A 13,924-nucleotide genomic window follows, 5' to 3' on the forward strand; every position below is an offset into this window, starting at 1 on the left:
CTGAAAAGTTGGTTGGTAGGATTTCAATCTTTTGGAATTTACTGAGGCTCTTTTTGTGTCCTAGTATGTGGTCTATTCTGGAGAATGTTCCATGTGCACTTGAGAAGAACGTGTATCCTGTTGCTTTTGGATGTAGAGTTCTGTAGATGTCTATTAGGTCCATCTGTTCTAGTGTGTTGTTCAGTGCCTCTGTGTCCTTACTTATTTTCTGTCTGGTGGATCTGTCCTTTGGAGTGAGTGGTGTGTTGAAGTCTCCTAGAATGAATGCATTGCATTCTATTTCCTCCTTTAGTTCTGTTAATATTTGTTTCAGGTATGTTGGTGCTCCTGTATTGGGTGCATATATATTTATAATGGTTATATCCTCTTGATGGACTGAGCCCTTTATCATTATGTAATGTCCTTCTTTGTCTTTTGTTACTTTCTTTATTTTGAAGTCTGTTTTGTCTGATACCAGAATTGCAACACCTGCTTTCTTCTCTCTGCTGTTTGCTTGAAATATCTTTTTCCATCCCTTGACTTTAAGTCTGTGCGCGTCTTTGGGTTTGAGGTGAGTCTCTTGTAAGCAGCATATGGATGGATCTTGCTTTTTTATCCATTCTATTACTCTGTGTCTTTTGATTGGTGCATTCAGTCCATTTACATTTAGGGTGATTATTGAAAGGTGTGAATTTATTGCCATTGCAGGCTTTAAGTTTGTGTATACCAAAGGTTTAGGGTTAGCTTCTTTACTGTCTTACTGTCTAACTTAACTTGCTTGTTGAGCTATTATAAACACAATCTGATGATTCTTTATTTCTCTCCCTTCTTATTCCTCCTCCTCCCTTCTTCATATGTTGGGTGTTTTGTTGTGTGCTCCTTTTAGGAGTGCTCCCATCTAGAGCAGTCCCTGTAGGATGCCCTGTAGAGGTGGTTTGTGGGAGGCAAATTCCCTCAACTTTTGCTTGTCTGGGAATTGTTTAATCCCTCCTTCATATTTAAATGATATTCGTGCTGGATACAGTAGTCTTGGTTCGAGGCCCTTCTGTTTCATTGCATTAAGTATATCATGCCATTCTCTTCTGGCCTGTAGGGTTTCTGTTGAGAAGTCTGATGATAGCCTGATGGGTTTTCCTTTGTAGGTAACCTTTTTTTTCTCTCTGGCTGCTTGTAATACTTTGTCCTTGTCTTTGATCTTTGCCATTTTAATTATTATGTGTCTTGGTGTTGCCCTCCTTGGATCCCTTGTCATGGGAGTTCTGTGTACCTCTGTGGTCTGAGAGGCCATTTCTTCCCCTAGTTTGGGGAAATTTTCAGCAATTATTTCTTCAAAGACATTTTCTATCCCCTTTTCTCTCTCTACTTCTTCTGGAATGCCTATGATTCTTATATTATTCCTTTTAGATTGATCACTCAGCTCTCTTAAAATTCTTTCATTCCTGGAGATCCTTTTATCTCTCTCTGCATCAGCTTCTCTGCGTTCCTGTTCTCTGTTTTCTAGTCCATTAATGGTCTCTTGCATCTCGTCCATTCTGTTTTGAAGTCCTTCCAGAGCTTGTTTTATTTCTGAATTCTCCTTCCTTAGTTCTTGCATATTTCTCTGCAAGTCCATCAGCATGGTTATGACTTTTGTTTTGAATTCTTTTTCAGGTAGACTGGCTAAATCTATCTCCCCAGATTCCTTCTCAGGGGAAGATGTAGCAGATGCTGAAGCTGTCTGGGTTAGTCTTGTCTGGATCATATTTTTTTGCCTTTTCATGTTGACAGGTGCTATTGACTGTCAGCTGGGAGGGCCAAAATTTTCACTTGCTACTGGCCTTTCTTTACTGGGACAACTGCGACCCCTAGTGGCTTGTGTTGGGTAATTGCGTGTAGACTGGGTCTTTGTGTCTTGCCTGGCCGGAAGGGAGGAATTTTCCTTTCTGTGGGCGGAATTTGTCTCAGGCTGCTTCTCTGCTTTCGCAGCGCCCGGTGGGGTAATGGATGGGGGGTGCTGCTTGACTGTTTGTCTCCGTGAGGGGTCTCAGAGCTGTTGCCCAGGGGGTTAGTGCACCCGGTTTTCCCTGTAATTTCCAGCTGCTGTACTGTGACCTGGGTTGTTTCCGTCAAGCTGTTAAGTCCCTGTCCCTTTAAGACTTTCAAAAAGCCCCCGCTTTTCTTTGTCTCAGGGGCATCAGCTTCAGCACCCGCTCAGAGGTCTTACTCCCTGTTCCCCCAGTATCCAGGGCCCCATGGGCACGTACTGTGTCTGCGCTCTGGCCCGGATGGCTGGGGCTGGGTGTTCGGCAGTCCTGGGCTCCGTCTCCCTCCCGCTCTGCCTATTGTTCTCCCGCCGGGAGCTGGGGGGAGGGGCGCTCGGGTCCCGCCGGGCCGGGGCTTGTATCTTACCCCTTTCACCAGTCGCTGGGTTCTCGCTGGTGTAGCTGCAGTCTGGCCACTGTCCTGCGTCTTCTGGTCTCTCTTTTAGGGCTAGTTGTGTTTGTTGTATTTTCAAAAGTATATATGTTTTTGGGAGGAGATTCCCACTGTCCTACTCACGCCGCCATGTTGGCTCCGCCTCTCCCATAACATTCTTAAAGCAGTTAGAATTTCACATTCTAAAAGAATATATAATTTGCTAATATTTAGACAATAGTTCAGTTAGCAATATATTTTAGCTACTAATTCTTTTCCCATGTTTTTAAAAATAAGTTTATACATATATGGCCAGAAAATAGAGTGAGAAGCAGCTTCTGGTTGAGAAAATGCTTATTTCTTGTCTTTGTTACATTATGTTTTTTCATCCATAGAATTGGTATTATCTTGTTTTCTGGTTTTATAAACCTTTGGGATTATATCTGCTTGAGTCCCTGCCAAGTTAGATGTTAAAACATTAATTGCTAGTTAATAAAGAAATTTAGCCATCTAATGAAATGGTACGGCTTTCCTTTTTTTTTTTCTTTCTGACAGTCATTTGACAATCACATTTTCAGATCTCCTTGATTGTTTTTATACCGCAGATTTCCTCATTTTGAAACTCACTATCATTGAAGGATAAAGGTAAAAACTTTGAGGGAGAAATAACCTTAATATAAAATCATATACACCATAAAAGTACCCCCAAGGAATCCAACACCATGGTTCAGTAGTTTGCCATCTACTTGAGGAAGATGTGCCAGGCTCCTCTGGGCTTCACTGCCTCTTGTGCTAAAGCCTCTCGATCACTCATATTTTCATGTCCTACATTATGCCACTCATGTTGCTTCTACCACTTACTAGATAAGAACTTTCAGGATATTGACCAGATGATTTGTTTGTCTGCACATCTGAGGCAAAATGTGTGGCCCATTGAAGCCTATCAGTAAATCTGTTTTGATTAAAATGACTTTCCTGTAGCATTCTAGAGATCCTTAATTGTGTCCTTTCTTTTGCTCACAGTTTTCAATTTTCCAGGGTTGGGTGAGTTTGGATAACAAAAAAAGGGAGAAATGAGATATAATGGTAAATTCTCATTCAAATAAATGTATATACTGGAAAGCCTTCTGTACAACTGTTATTATATGTTAGCCCAAAGTAAGCATACCTGGTTAATATGATTAATTATGAAATAATTGAAAATGACTTCAGATGGGCTTAGGCATTCTTTTAGATTTGTTTTCCCAAGTTGTGTTTTGTAGCATACTAATTCCGTAAGATTTATATTCTTTATGTAGGAAAAAAAAAGCCTTCTGTTGTAAATTTGGAAATTCTTGGGTTATAGGAAGATAACAGGTTTCTTTTATCAAAGCTTTAAAATACCCTAATATGCATTTTAAAGAGTTGTAAATAATACATGCCTTCCATTGAATGCTTTGTGAGTTTTGGAGAAACTTTTGAGACCAGTGTTCTCAGGAACACAGCTTGGGAAATGCTATTCAAGCTTAATTTTTAACAGGAAGAAAGCTAAAGACCAAGATTGTTTATGTCAAGGGTGACTAAGCTGCATCCAAGCATTGTGACTAATAATTGCCTCTTTGGCTTGCTTGAGGGAAATTATTATATCAACTAACTGGAGTCATTGCATAGCAATGTTGGAAAGCACAGAGGAGAACTGACTTGGGCTAAACCGGTTATAATATGGCACCCGTTTTCCATTGAATTCTTTATCTTTTCCCTTCTCAAGCCTAGCTTGCCTTTCTTCTCTTCCAATAGATGCTTACTCCAAAAAGAGCTGAGAGCTTAAAAGAGCAAAAAGTCTTGGGTGGTGCCAAGGTACATGACACGTTATGATTACTATTTTTTCTACATGATTAAAATCTCTTCTTTTGACTAGCTAATGGATTATAAAGATAGGACATCATCCTTGTTTCTCTCCTGGTTCTTCACACTGAGAAAACAGCTTATTATTGTGTATTCATTAGGACTAAATTCTATAGCAGGAAAGCAATTATAAGGTCCCAGGAGTATAATTTAATAATTTATGCTGGCAGTTGGATCTGGTCATTTTCCTTTACACTTTTACTCAGTTATAACAAGGGAAATGTTGTTGCCTGTGAAGCAAACCACTTAGGAAAATGAAGTATTGGGTACTTAGTTAACAAGGCAACTCAGGAAAGTTTTGCATTTTCTCCCTATTTTTCAGTAAAACAGGGATTTGAGAAATTGTGTAGCAAATACTAGTTTTGGGAGAACAAGTTATCTGCCCCACTTCTCTCTCTCTAACTAATTGACTTATTACTTTATAAGATTTCAAATGTAATGAACCTGGCACAGGCTCTGGCACCTTGTCACACAGATTTATTAAAATGCTGCATTAGGCAGTCAAGACATTTGACTTTAAGATTGATTAGTGTAAACTCTTGATTGTACTGATAAAGAATGGAAGCCTAAAGAAATATATTTTAGTACTTAATATTTATCTCCCAGTATTTCTGAAGCATCTCTGGCTTGAACTAGAAGGGAGAAGAAAATCATCCTAATTTCCAGACTTAGGGGATTTTTTTCTGTATTAGAAATTCAGATTTCTTTGCATGCAGTTTATGCTTATGTTAAGTAGGATTGTGTTAACTCTCATTCTGTGACACAACATTTTGTGAGTGCCTGCTCAAGTGTGTGACATTATATAGCAAGGGCTTTACATAGATTATTTATCAAATACATACATACATATACATATATACACACACACACATGCACACACAGATATATATATGTATTTCACAGTTTTATGAGAAGCTTCTAGCATAAAAATCAGTTGAAGGCATTCATAGTATATTTAAGCTTGAATTTAGCTATTTATTTAACATAAATAAATTGTAACATAGATTTGTAAGGCTATTTTGATGAACATTAAAAGCTGAGTATACAGATAATCTTTGGTAATCCGTCTGTCCTCAGTATTGTTTCTACACTGGTGGGAAGAAATTGATTCATTGATTTTGTTTTAAGTTTGCTTCCCAATCTTCGAATATTCTTCATTTTGACTTTTCAGAAAATTGCAAAAGAGGAAATAGTAATTAATTCTTGCTTCAAAATTTACATTATTGATATCAAAGTGCTTCTTGTATTCCTTATAAAGAAAGCACCTAAAACCACCTATGACTGTTGTTACTATTTACACCAGTGAATATTATTGCCATATTTGTATGATCTTTAAAAATCTAGTGACAGGACCTTTTCAGTGTACATGAACAAGATTGCTGCTATTTTATGGGGCTTTCATAGAAATAATCTTCAGATACAGAACACTGTTACTCTCTAGCTCAAACTTTAGTAACCCTTCGTCCCTTATATCATAGACTTAAGACTTCTTAAGGTTGTCTATAAGGAGTGTCTGTGATGTAGCCTCAGACTGTTTTCTAGCTTCTCCTTTCTCTGCAACACCCTACATCCAATGTTTGAATTGGCCTCTTGGTTTTCCCTAGATTGATGCCCACTAAAGTGTTCCTACTTTGCTGATGTTCTCTCTCCTTACTTTACCTTTTGGAATTGGCTCTTGTTCAAAACCTAACACAAATGTGAAGACTTGTATTACTTCATTTAAGCAGAAATACTATCCCCTCTTGTGTATTCCCATAGACTTTTTTACCCTTATTTTGAGGGATTTATGATTTAGTTGTGTTGTAGTTACTTGTATATACCTTTGTTTTCATAGGGGATGGCAATCTTTTTGGGGACAGGGTAGAATGTTATTCATCGCTCTGAAACTGCTTAAAAACTTGCCTGGAGACCGAAGCAGAGGGGTGACAGGAGGAAGACTTCGTTTTTTTCAGTCAAGACAGTGGTACTCTAATGCAAAGCTAAATCAGAATCAGCTGAAGAATTCTTTTGAAATGTTTTAAATTAAGTTACAATTTATGAAGTTTTACACATTACTTCACTCTTCCCATCCAGACTTACTGAATCGTCATCTTGGGAAAAGGGCCCACAAATACGTATTTTTAAAATTCTGTTGCATAAGTAGCTTTAGGAGTACTAGGTTTGAATATCTTCAGATTGAGTGAGATATAAATTTCAATTAACAAAAAAAGGCTTTCTTGCTCATCTGTATAATGTGCCACCTCTGTTGAACAATCGTCTGTGGCGTTTGACTACCAGAAGCTTAATGCCAGAAGTCTGGAGAGGAGTAGACAGCCCTCAGAAGCTTAGTAGTGGAATGTCTAAGCATTGACTACCATATGGAGAGTCATCATGTGGAGTTTGTTCATTCTATGGAAATACTCATTTCCATTCTCTTTATATTTGCAGGACATAGCACGCCTTTTGCAAGAAAAGGAATTACAGGAAGAAAAAAAGCGGAAGAAACACTTTCCAGAGTCCTCTGGGGCCAGTGCTTATGGAGATAGTTACTATTATGAAGATGGAGGTAACAGTGCCTACATCATGACTTAATCTATCCTTAGACTCAACTGCAAGACACCCCTTAAAACTTGTCCATGAAGGGCTATCAGGACCCTCTTAGATTTGTGGTGGAATTCTATATGAATCTAATGAATTCGTCTGTTCCTTAGTTGGATGACCAGAGCCATTTTTATGGCTGTTAAAGTTTGGATATGGTTTTGCAATATTTGGCATGCATTCTTTTGGGCTTTAGCTACTTGGAGTGCTGTATTATATTCTAATCACATAAACTGGGGAGTGGGAAAGGGCAGATGAATCCCTAGGTGTGGTCTTTCTTAGGTAGTAAGTCTGGGAGGTACTGTTTGAAGCAGCAAAGTGGCATGAATAATAAAGAAGGTGCACCATGCATAAGTTCCTGGAACAAAGCTTTTTTTCTCCATGCTTCTTATCTTTTAAACATAGGCCAATGGTTAAACTTGCTGATTACAGAATTGAATTTTAAGACTATTTGTTTATCTTTTGCTCTTGATGCTTGCTCTGCTATTTGATTACCATCCAGAAATATGTCTGAGGGAGAGAAGTCCCTTCAAAGCTTCTCTCCTCTCATCCCTGCTTACGCAGTGTGGTGCTGGTGAGGATGTGGTGGTGGTAATCGTGGTGGTGGTGGTTCTTAGAAGTGTTGGGAAATGAGTATTTGCAAGTACTGTTCAGCCCTTTTCAAAGATCTGCCGAAAGAAAGACATGTCCTATAATTTATAGTGTCAGTATTTATTGTAATTCAGCTTGGAGACGATACTTAGAATAACAAGTAAATAAAACCTAAAGGCAACTTCTAGAGAGTAAAAATTTTAAGTTCAGTGATTCCAAAGTCCCTTGCTAACTAATTGTTGATATTTCTCTATGGTTTCATTATAAAAGATAAGTAGGTCTTTGTCTTTAATAAATAGAAAGGAAGAAATGAATATGTACAAGATAAGATTATTACAGTTTGGGCAATATCTTGCCCAGTCATATTGTTCTGAATTTATTGTCACCAGCAGAGCTCAGCTCTGTGGAGTAATTAGTAAGCAGGTTGACGCTCTTCTTATTGCTTGTTGTGTTTTCCTCCATATGTAAAATAAAATGCTCAGCTCTTTTTTGATAGCCATTTTCTTTATGCTGCTGTTTCTAATGAAATCATGTAGTACATTATTTAAAAAGAAAAATTATTACCATATTTTGCTACATGGCCAGAAGAAAGATAAAGAGGTACTCTTCAGCTTTAATTAAAATCTTCGGACTGTGGTCTGGTGTTCTTTGTTTATTTTTATTTTTAATTATTCTCTGGAGGCATGTTCACTGCAAATAAGAATAACTTTAAAACTTTGACATCTGTAAAAACCTTAGGATGGCAATTAATTAAGTACACTTAAGTATTCATTTTAGCCTTCCTCTATTAAAACTTAATACTAACTGAAATTGGGACTCAAATCTGGTTGTTTGGACCAGAGTGCTGTCTTCCTGATTCACATTTCTAGGGCAGGAAATCCAGTGATTTTTCTGAGTACCTGAAAGTTAAAAAAATTTGTATGTATTTTAATTGCTTCTGTGAACTTTTAGAGAGTGGCATAGATGCCACCTTTTTGGAGTTCGGGGAGAATTGGGAATAGAAGAAGTGACCTCCTTAGCACATGCATGTAACTTGGAGTTTCAGTTGTGTTGTTGAGAGATTATATATTGCTGAACATGTGATCCTCACTTGTACGCCCTTGAGAAGACCAAGTAGAGTTCCACAGAAACCACATTACAATTCAGCTCATATTTACAAAGAAATCCTGATGGTTTTTTGCAGTGGTCCTTTCCCAACACATTAGGGAATATTCTTTAAATGTACTTCTCTGTCTTTATGTGTAGAATGATCTTTACCTTACTTAGTAATAATCGCAATATACCATTACAGAAATGGTCTTTTCAGCTTTTAATAAATTAATGTCTTTAAAATGATCATTTATGGATTTTCTACAAATTTGAAATTACCCAAATATCTGTCAGATTTATTTCGGTCAAAGTAGTATATCTTTTTCATTTGTGAGTCCATGTTTTTCTTTCAAAGCTGCTTACTTGTGTTACAGGCATAATAGTGTTTATTTTTTTAAAGTCATGGTCTTTGGAGTCGTAAGATCTAGGTTCAAGTTCCATCCTTTCCATAGAACAGCTAGTAATGTTTAGGAAATTATCTACTATAATCATACTAAGACTTTTCTTATAATAAAATGGAGATGATAAATACATCCTTCATATGGATGTTGAGTAAATCAAATAATGTCATTTTGGTGAAGACAAACTCTGAAGTACTACTATTAGTATATAAATCAATGTTATGTGTGTATAACATAGTAGTTTGTATATTCAAACAAAAACCATCTAGTTTTGAAAGACAAACATGGAGGCATACAAATAAAATATGTGTGTGTATTTATTTACATATATTTGTGATATACATATGTATATGTATTGGCTATAAAGAAGTTAATTATATTTGCCAAATAACTTGGTCCCAGGAAACATACGTGTCTCAGTTTTAACTGGACAAGATTTTAAAGGATTCAAATAGATTCCTCCACCTGTCTTTTTTTTCTTTTTATTTCTTTCCCAGGTTAAAGATGTCACAATAAGTGAACTAGACAATAAATTATTTTTTCCTGTCAGTTCTGTGAAAATGTAGTGATAGCTCTGGTCTAATTCTTCAGACGCATTTACCTAAAATAAAATTATTAATATAATCTTAGAAAGAATTAAAAACAGCAACAGTAAAACAGCTGTGTACTCAGAAACTCATGTCAAAGACAAAATCATTCTTGTTTCTTTTGGGCCTAAAAGCAGACTTCACTCATGCAGCTCTCTGTGGGAACATTGGTATTAACACTAAAGCATTGTTCCCTGGATGTGGTCATCTTTTTAGGAGCTGCCAATATTATATTAATTCACAGCAGTAATTTGATTCTTTCTTAGTTGTCAAGAAACACTTAAAATAATAGTTTGGTTAAAAGAGTAGATACTTTTTTTTTTATCGCAAAGAGTCATTGTTCTGTTTTCACTTTTACTTTTATGTAAAAAATAAATTTAACTGTGAATTATGAAGATAAATACTTTTACAGACTTTTGGAAAAAAGATTTAAATTTTGGATCACTCCAATAATGTAGATGTCATCTTTGAAGCAAATTTTCTTTGGGAAGCTCAAGAGGAAACAATTTGATGTTTGAGAAGCTATGGCATCAGTATTTCATTTACGACATACCTCTCCTCCTTTTATTTCTTTATTATGTTCGCAATAATAAATTAAAAAAAGAAATCCAAACCAATACAAACAACAAAAAAAAACTAAAAACTAAGAAAATGCATAGCTCTTTATTTCTCCTACATCCCATCAAATTAGAGGTAGCTGTTTGAATGCAATTCAGCAAGTAGCTGATTCCATCAGGAGACATATCTTAGCTATCTTAGCAATTTTCCATGCAATTTGGATTTCTTTTTATTATTTCCAAAATGTACTAAAATTCTTAAATAACATTAAAGTAAATTGCAAAGTGCACATTAATTTACTTCTTTGTTTTCACAGGGTGCTTATGCTTAAATGAAACCTGACAAATGAAACCAGCTATGTGCTGTTTTTGAAGTTTGTTAAACTTAGGGACTTGTATATTTAATCACATATAATTCCATGAAGTTTTAAAAAATGAATTTAGGAAGTGACTCCTTTTTATGTATTCTATTATGGTATCCCTTTTTAACTTTTTCCTCTGCCTTTCAAATAAGATTGGAAGCAGAGTTATCTAAAGATAACAGGGTCATTGACTCACTTAAAATTCTCCTCTACCCCTGTATTCTTCCACTCTGAACTATAATATGGCTGGGAATGTAGGGGAGAGGATAGAGGAATGCTAGTCTGTGGTCATTTTTTTGAGCTAAGTAGAAAGTAGCAACATTCTGATGCAGATTTATTGTTATTTCCAATAAAAATATTTGAAAGCCTCTGACTAGAACGTTTAGTTATCACAAAGCTTAGTTCTTTTCTGTTTTATAAGACTCCCTCAACCCCTACATTCCCTGCCATAGTGGTTCAAGTTGGTTTTATGAGTAGAATTTAATGTTTAATTACTGTAATCTTTATTATTGTTAAACATCAGAGTACTGTGTTAACTCTCCCTAATCATGATCAAGCTCTTTCAAATTTATTTCACTTAATTTTATTTTAGTCTTTTACCTTTTTGTCTATGTACCCAGAGTCCTTCATGTATTCATGGATCACTCCAATAAATACCCATCCCCTCTTTTATGTTTGTAAAGTTGAATAAATAGTCTCCATTTAAAAATATGTTAAATTTGGGCCCTGTTTCTCCTGTGTAGTGAGTTCGTACTCTGATTAAGTTAACCTGCCTTTCTATTTTTCACATCCCTCCACCTCCACTCAGACCTGCCACAGTCAAGGAGGGCAAGGGAATTGGGTTCTGGAGTCTCAAGGTCTTATAGACTCCAAAGTGATGGAAGCACTGTGAAGCAGAGGAAGGAGAAAACCAAACATCCAGTGGAGAACTTGGAAGAACTGGAAGAGCACTGGTCATCAGAGAAATCTCTGTCATCCTCTAGTTTGGGCAAAGTGAGGGACAATAGCAAAATTAACACTGAACAGCGTGAAAGGAAACAGTCTGATCATGAGAAGCTCCGGAGACCTCCACTTCCCAAGATCAGTGGTGAGGTGTTTCTGAGCACTGAATTTGATAACTGGGAGGCTAACAGTAGCCATCGAACTCGGAATTTGGAAAAACAGTCCAGACACCAAGACCGACTTTCACCCAAGTCCTCTCAGAAAGCAGGGCTTCACTGCAAGGAAGCTCTGTGTGGGAGGGACCATGGGCAAGGTGAGCACAGAGAAAGGAAACACAGGCTCAGGACTCCGCCCTTCTCAGAGAGTGAGAAACGGCTCCAACTCCATAGCACAGGTAATAAAGGACAGTCTCGTTGGAAGTATGGGTGTTATATGTATAGAACTATTTTCAAACAAATATATTTAATAAGCATCTTAAGCAACCTGCTCTTTTTGTCTATTTGTCCTTGACTTTGGAATAAAACCTGGAGCCAGGTATTACAAAAGGTGTTTATTAATCTCAAGTCTGTAAGAAGATAAAAATATTTGCACCTTTCCCTTTCTGACTTCTATGAAAATACTCTGATTTTTTACAAGGTTCCTCCAGCCCCAGCTTCAGTCAATGTGCCATCCCAGATACAATTCTTTATTTTCCAAGACTGTACAATAGAGATTCTGATACCAGATCAAAACTCTTAAGTTTCTGATGTTAATTCAGTGAACTCAGAAGATCTGGTGACATTGCCTTCATTCTATTTGCCTTACTAGAACAACAGCAGGGCTGGAAGTAATAGATTTTCTTGACCTCATCTTTCCCATCTGTAAGGTGAGACAGATTGGTAGGCAATCTCTTAAACAACATTCTTCAAATTGTGAACCTCAGTCTATTTTTGTCAGAACCAGCTGGGCTATTTCCTAAAAATGCACATTTCTGGGTCTCCAATATATTAGCATCTCTGGAGTACAACCTGGCAGTTTGGGTTTGTTTTAGACCTAGAGGTGATTGTTACATACTTAAAGTTTGAAAAGCATTCCCTTAAGTTACTTTTATGTTCTAACCTTCTTCAACTCTAACTCTGCAATTGGTTTTCTGAAATGCCAGTGTGGTATTTGTGTAGAAAGGAGGCAAATACAGACTTAAGCTTCTGGCATCTCTGAGGCTGAACTCTGAAGCCCATCACTGACACAGTAGTGGTTCTCTCTGTTCTTATTTGGAAACTGCTGTGGTTATGTTTTCCAGGTGGCTGTACCAGAAGTCATAGCACTACACTGGCATTTTTGTTAAACCATACTCATCTCCCTGTTGAGTGCTGTTTTATTCTTATTGAAGTTTTACAGAGATGCAAGGTTATTGGGAAAGGAGTGCCCAGGATACATCTGTTCCTATTTTTCTTCCTTACTGTGTTGCCCAGCCAGTCTATACTTCTGGTCTGGAAACTGGTTTCTAAGTTGCACATTCAGGTTGAGCCAATTGCTTCTTCCTATTATGTTATTTCATCCTATCACGTTAGTTATTTATGTTATTAAAGGACTTGACTGTAAAGAAAATGAAAATTCATTTCAGTATGCCATACTGAGTATATGCTAAAAATATTTTTGCCTCAGGCTTTGTTTGGAGATTTATTCTTGGATCTGAGCTCAGAGGGTTAATAAGTCAAGGCAAAACAATGGATATGTAAACAAATATTTGCAAATGAGACATACTTTAAATAAAGAGCTGTGCAAGAATAAAACAGGATGTGATATAATCTATCTGGAGTAGGCTTCATGAGAAAGTTATACTATATCCACATTTAGAAGGATATGTTGGAGTCCTAAAGGTGTTGGGTGAGCAGAAGTATTACACTGGCCTCTACTTTTCAGGATTCTGTGAATCTGCCCTTATAAGTGTGCCCTGAAGGTTGATTAACCTTTATCACTTTTAGTGACACTTGAGAGTATCTGAAACAAGCTTAGGAAGGGTGAAACTATTAGGAAAATATTAACACTGAGTTGCAGGCAAAATTTTTTTTAATTTTTTTTTCCAGCGTAAGAGTTGAAAAAATAATGTGACTGGGCAGGTACTAAAGTGGCTACAATATAGCTGCTAGTGTGTTTCATTTTATATTCCACTTTACAAATTTTACCTCCTGGCTCCTAAAGGCATCTGATTTTGTGAACTCCTTGAATAGTTAGAGGATTACATTAAGATACAATTATTGGGTACTGGTATATCTATTCTTGTTGTAAAAGCATAATTCTTCATGTTACTGTAGGCTGAAGTTTTACTTAATAATGAAGAAACTAGCAGGATGACAAAGAATTCATTCTAAAATCCTTTGCAGAACAGGATTTTATAGTCAGTTGAAAAAGGAATGCAAAATAAAATTGCTAAATTAAATATAAGATTGGTTTACTTTCTAAAGGGCAGTAAAACCATACCATCTTTGAGATTAACTTTTCTATTGAGCTGTTAAATCATAACCTAATGATTTTCTTCAGGCTAACTTCCAACCTCTCAGGGCAATAATACTTCTCTACCT

The 13,924-nt window shown here is 36.7% G+C and overlaps 1 protein-coding gene across 4 annotated transcripts in view; it reads left to right on the plus strand.

The window, feature by feature from the left end:
* CCDC50 (coiled-coil domain containing 50) overlaps window positions 1-13,924 on the plus strand; it is a 145,672-nt gene that overhangs the window by 53,111 nt on the left and 78,637 nt on the right. For 2 of the 4 annotated variants that reach the window (XM_057501172.1, XM_036933185.2), the window contains exons 5-6: window positions 6,685-6,802; window positions 11,230-11,757. In XM_057501172.1, coding sequence (XP_057357155.1) covers window positions 6,685-6,802; window positions 11,230-11,757 — 646 coding nt within the window. The remainder of the gene's footprint in view (window positions 1-6,684; window positions 6,803-11,229; window positions 11,758-13,924) is intronic. The other 2 variants (XM_057501179.1, XM_036933187.2) reach the window with 1 other exon arrangement.

Source organism: Manis pentadactyla, chromosome 1, assembly GCF_030020395.1.
Source record: "Manis pentadactyla isolate mManPen7 chromosome 1, mManPen7.hap1, whole genome shotgun sequence".
Taxonomy (NCBI): domain Eukaryota; kingdom Metazoa; phylum Chordata; class Mammalia; order Pholidota; family Manidae; genus Manis; species Manis pentadactyla.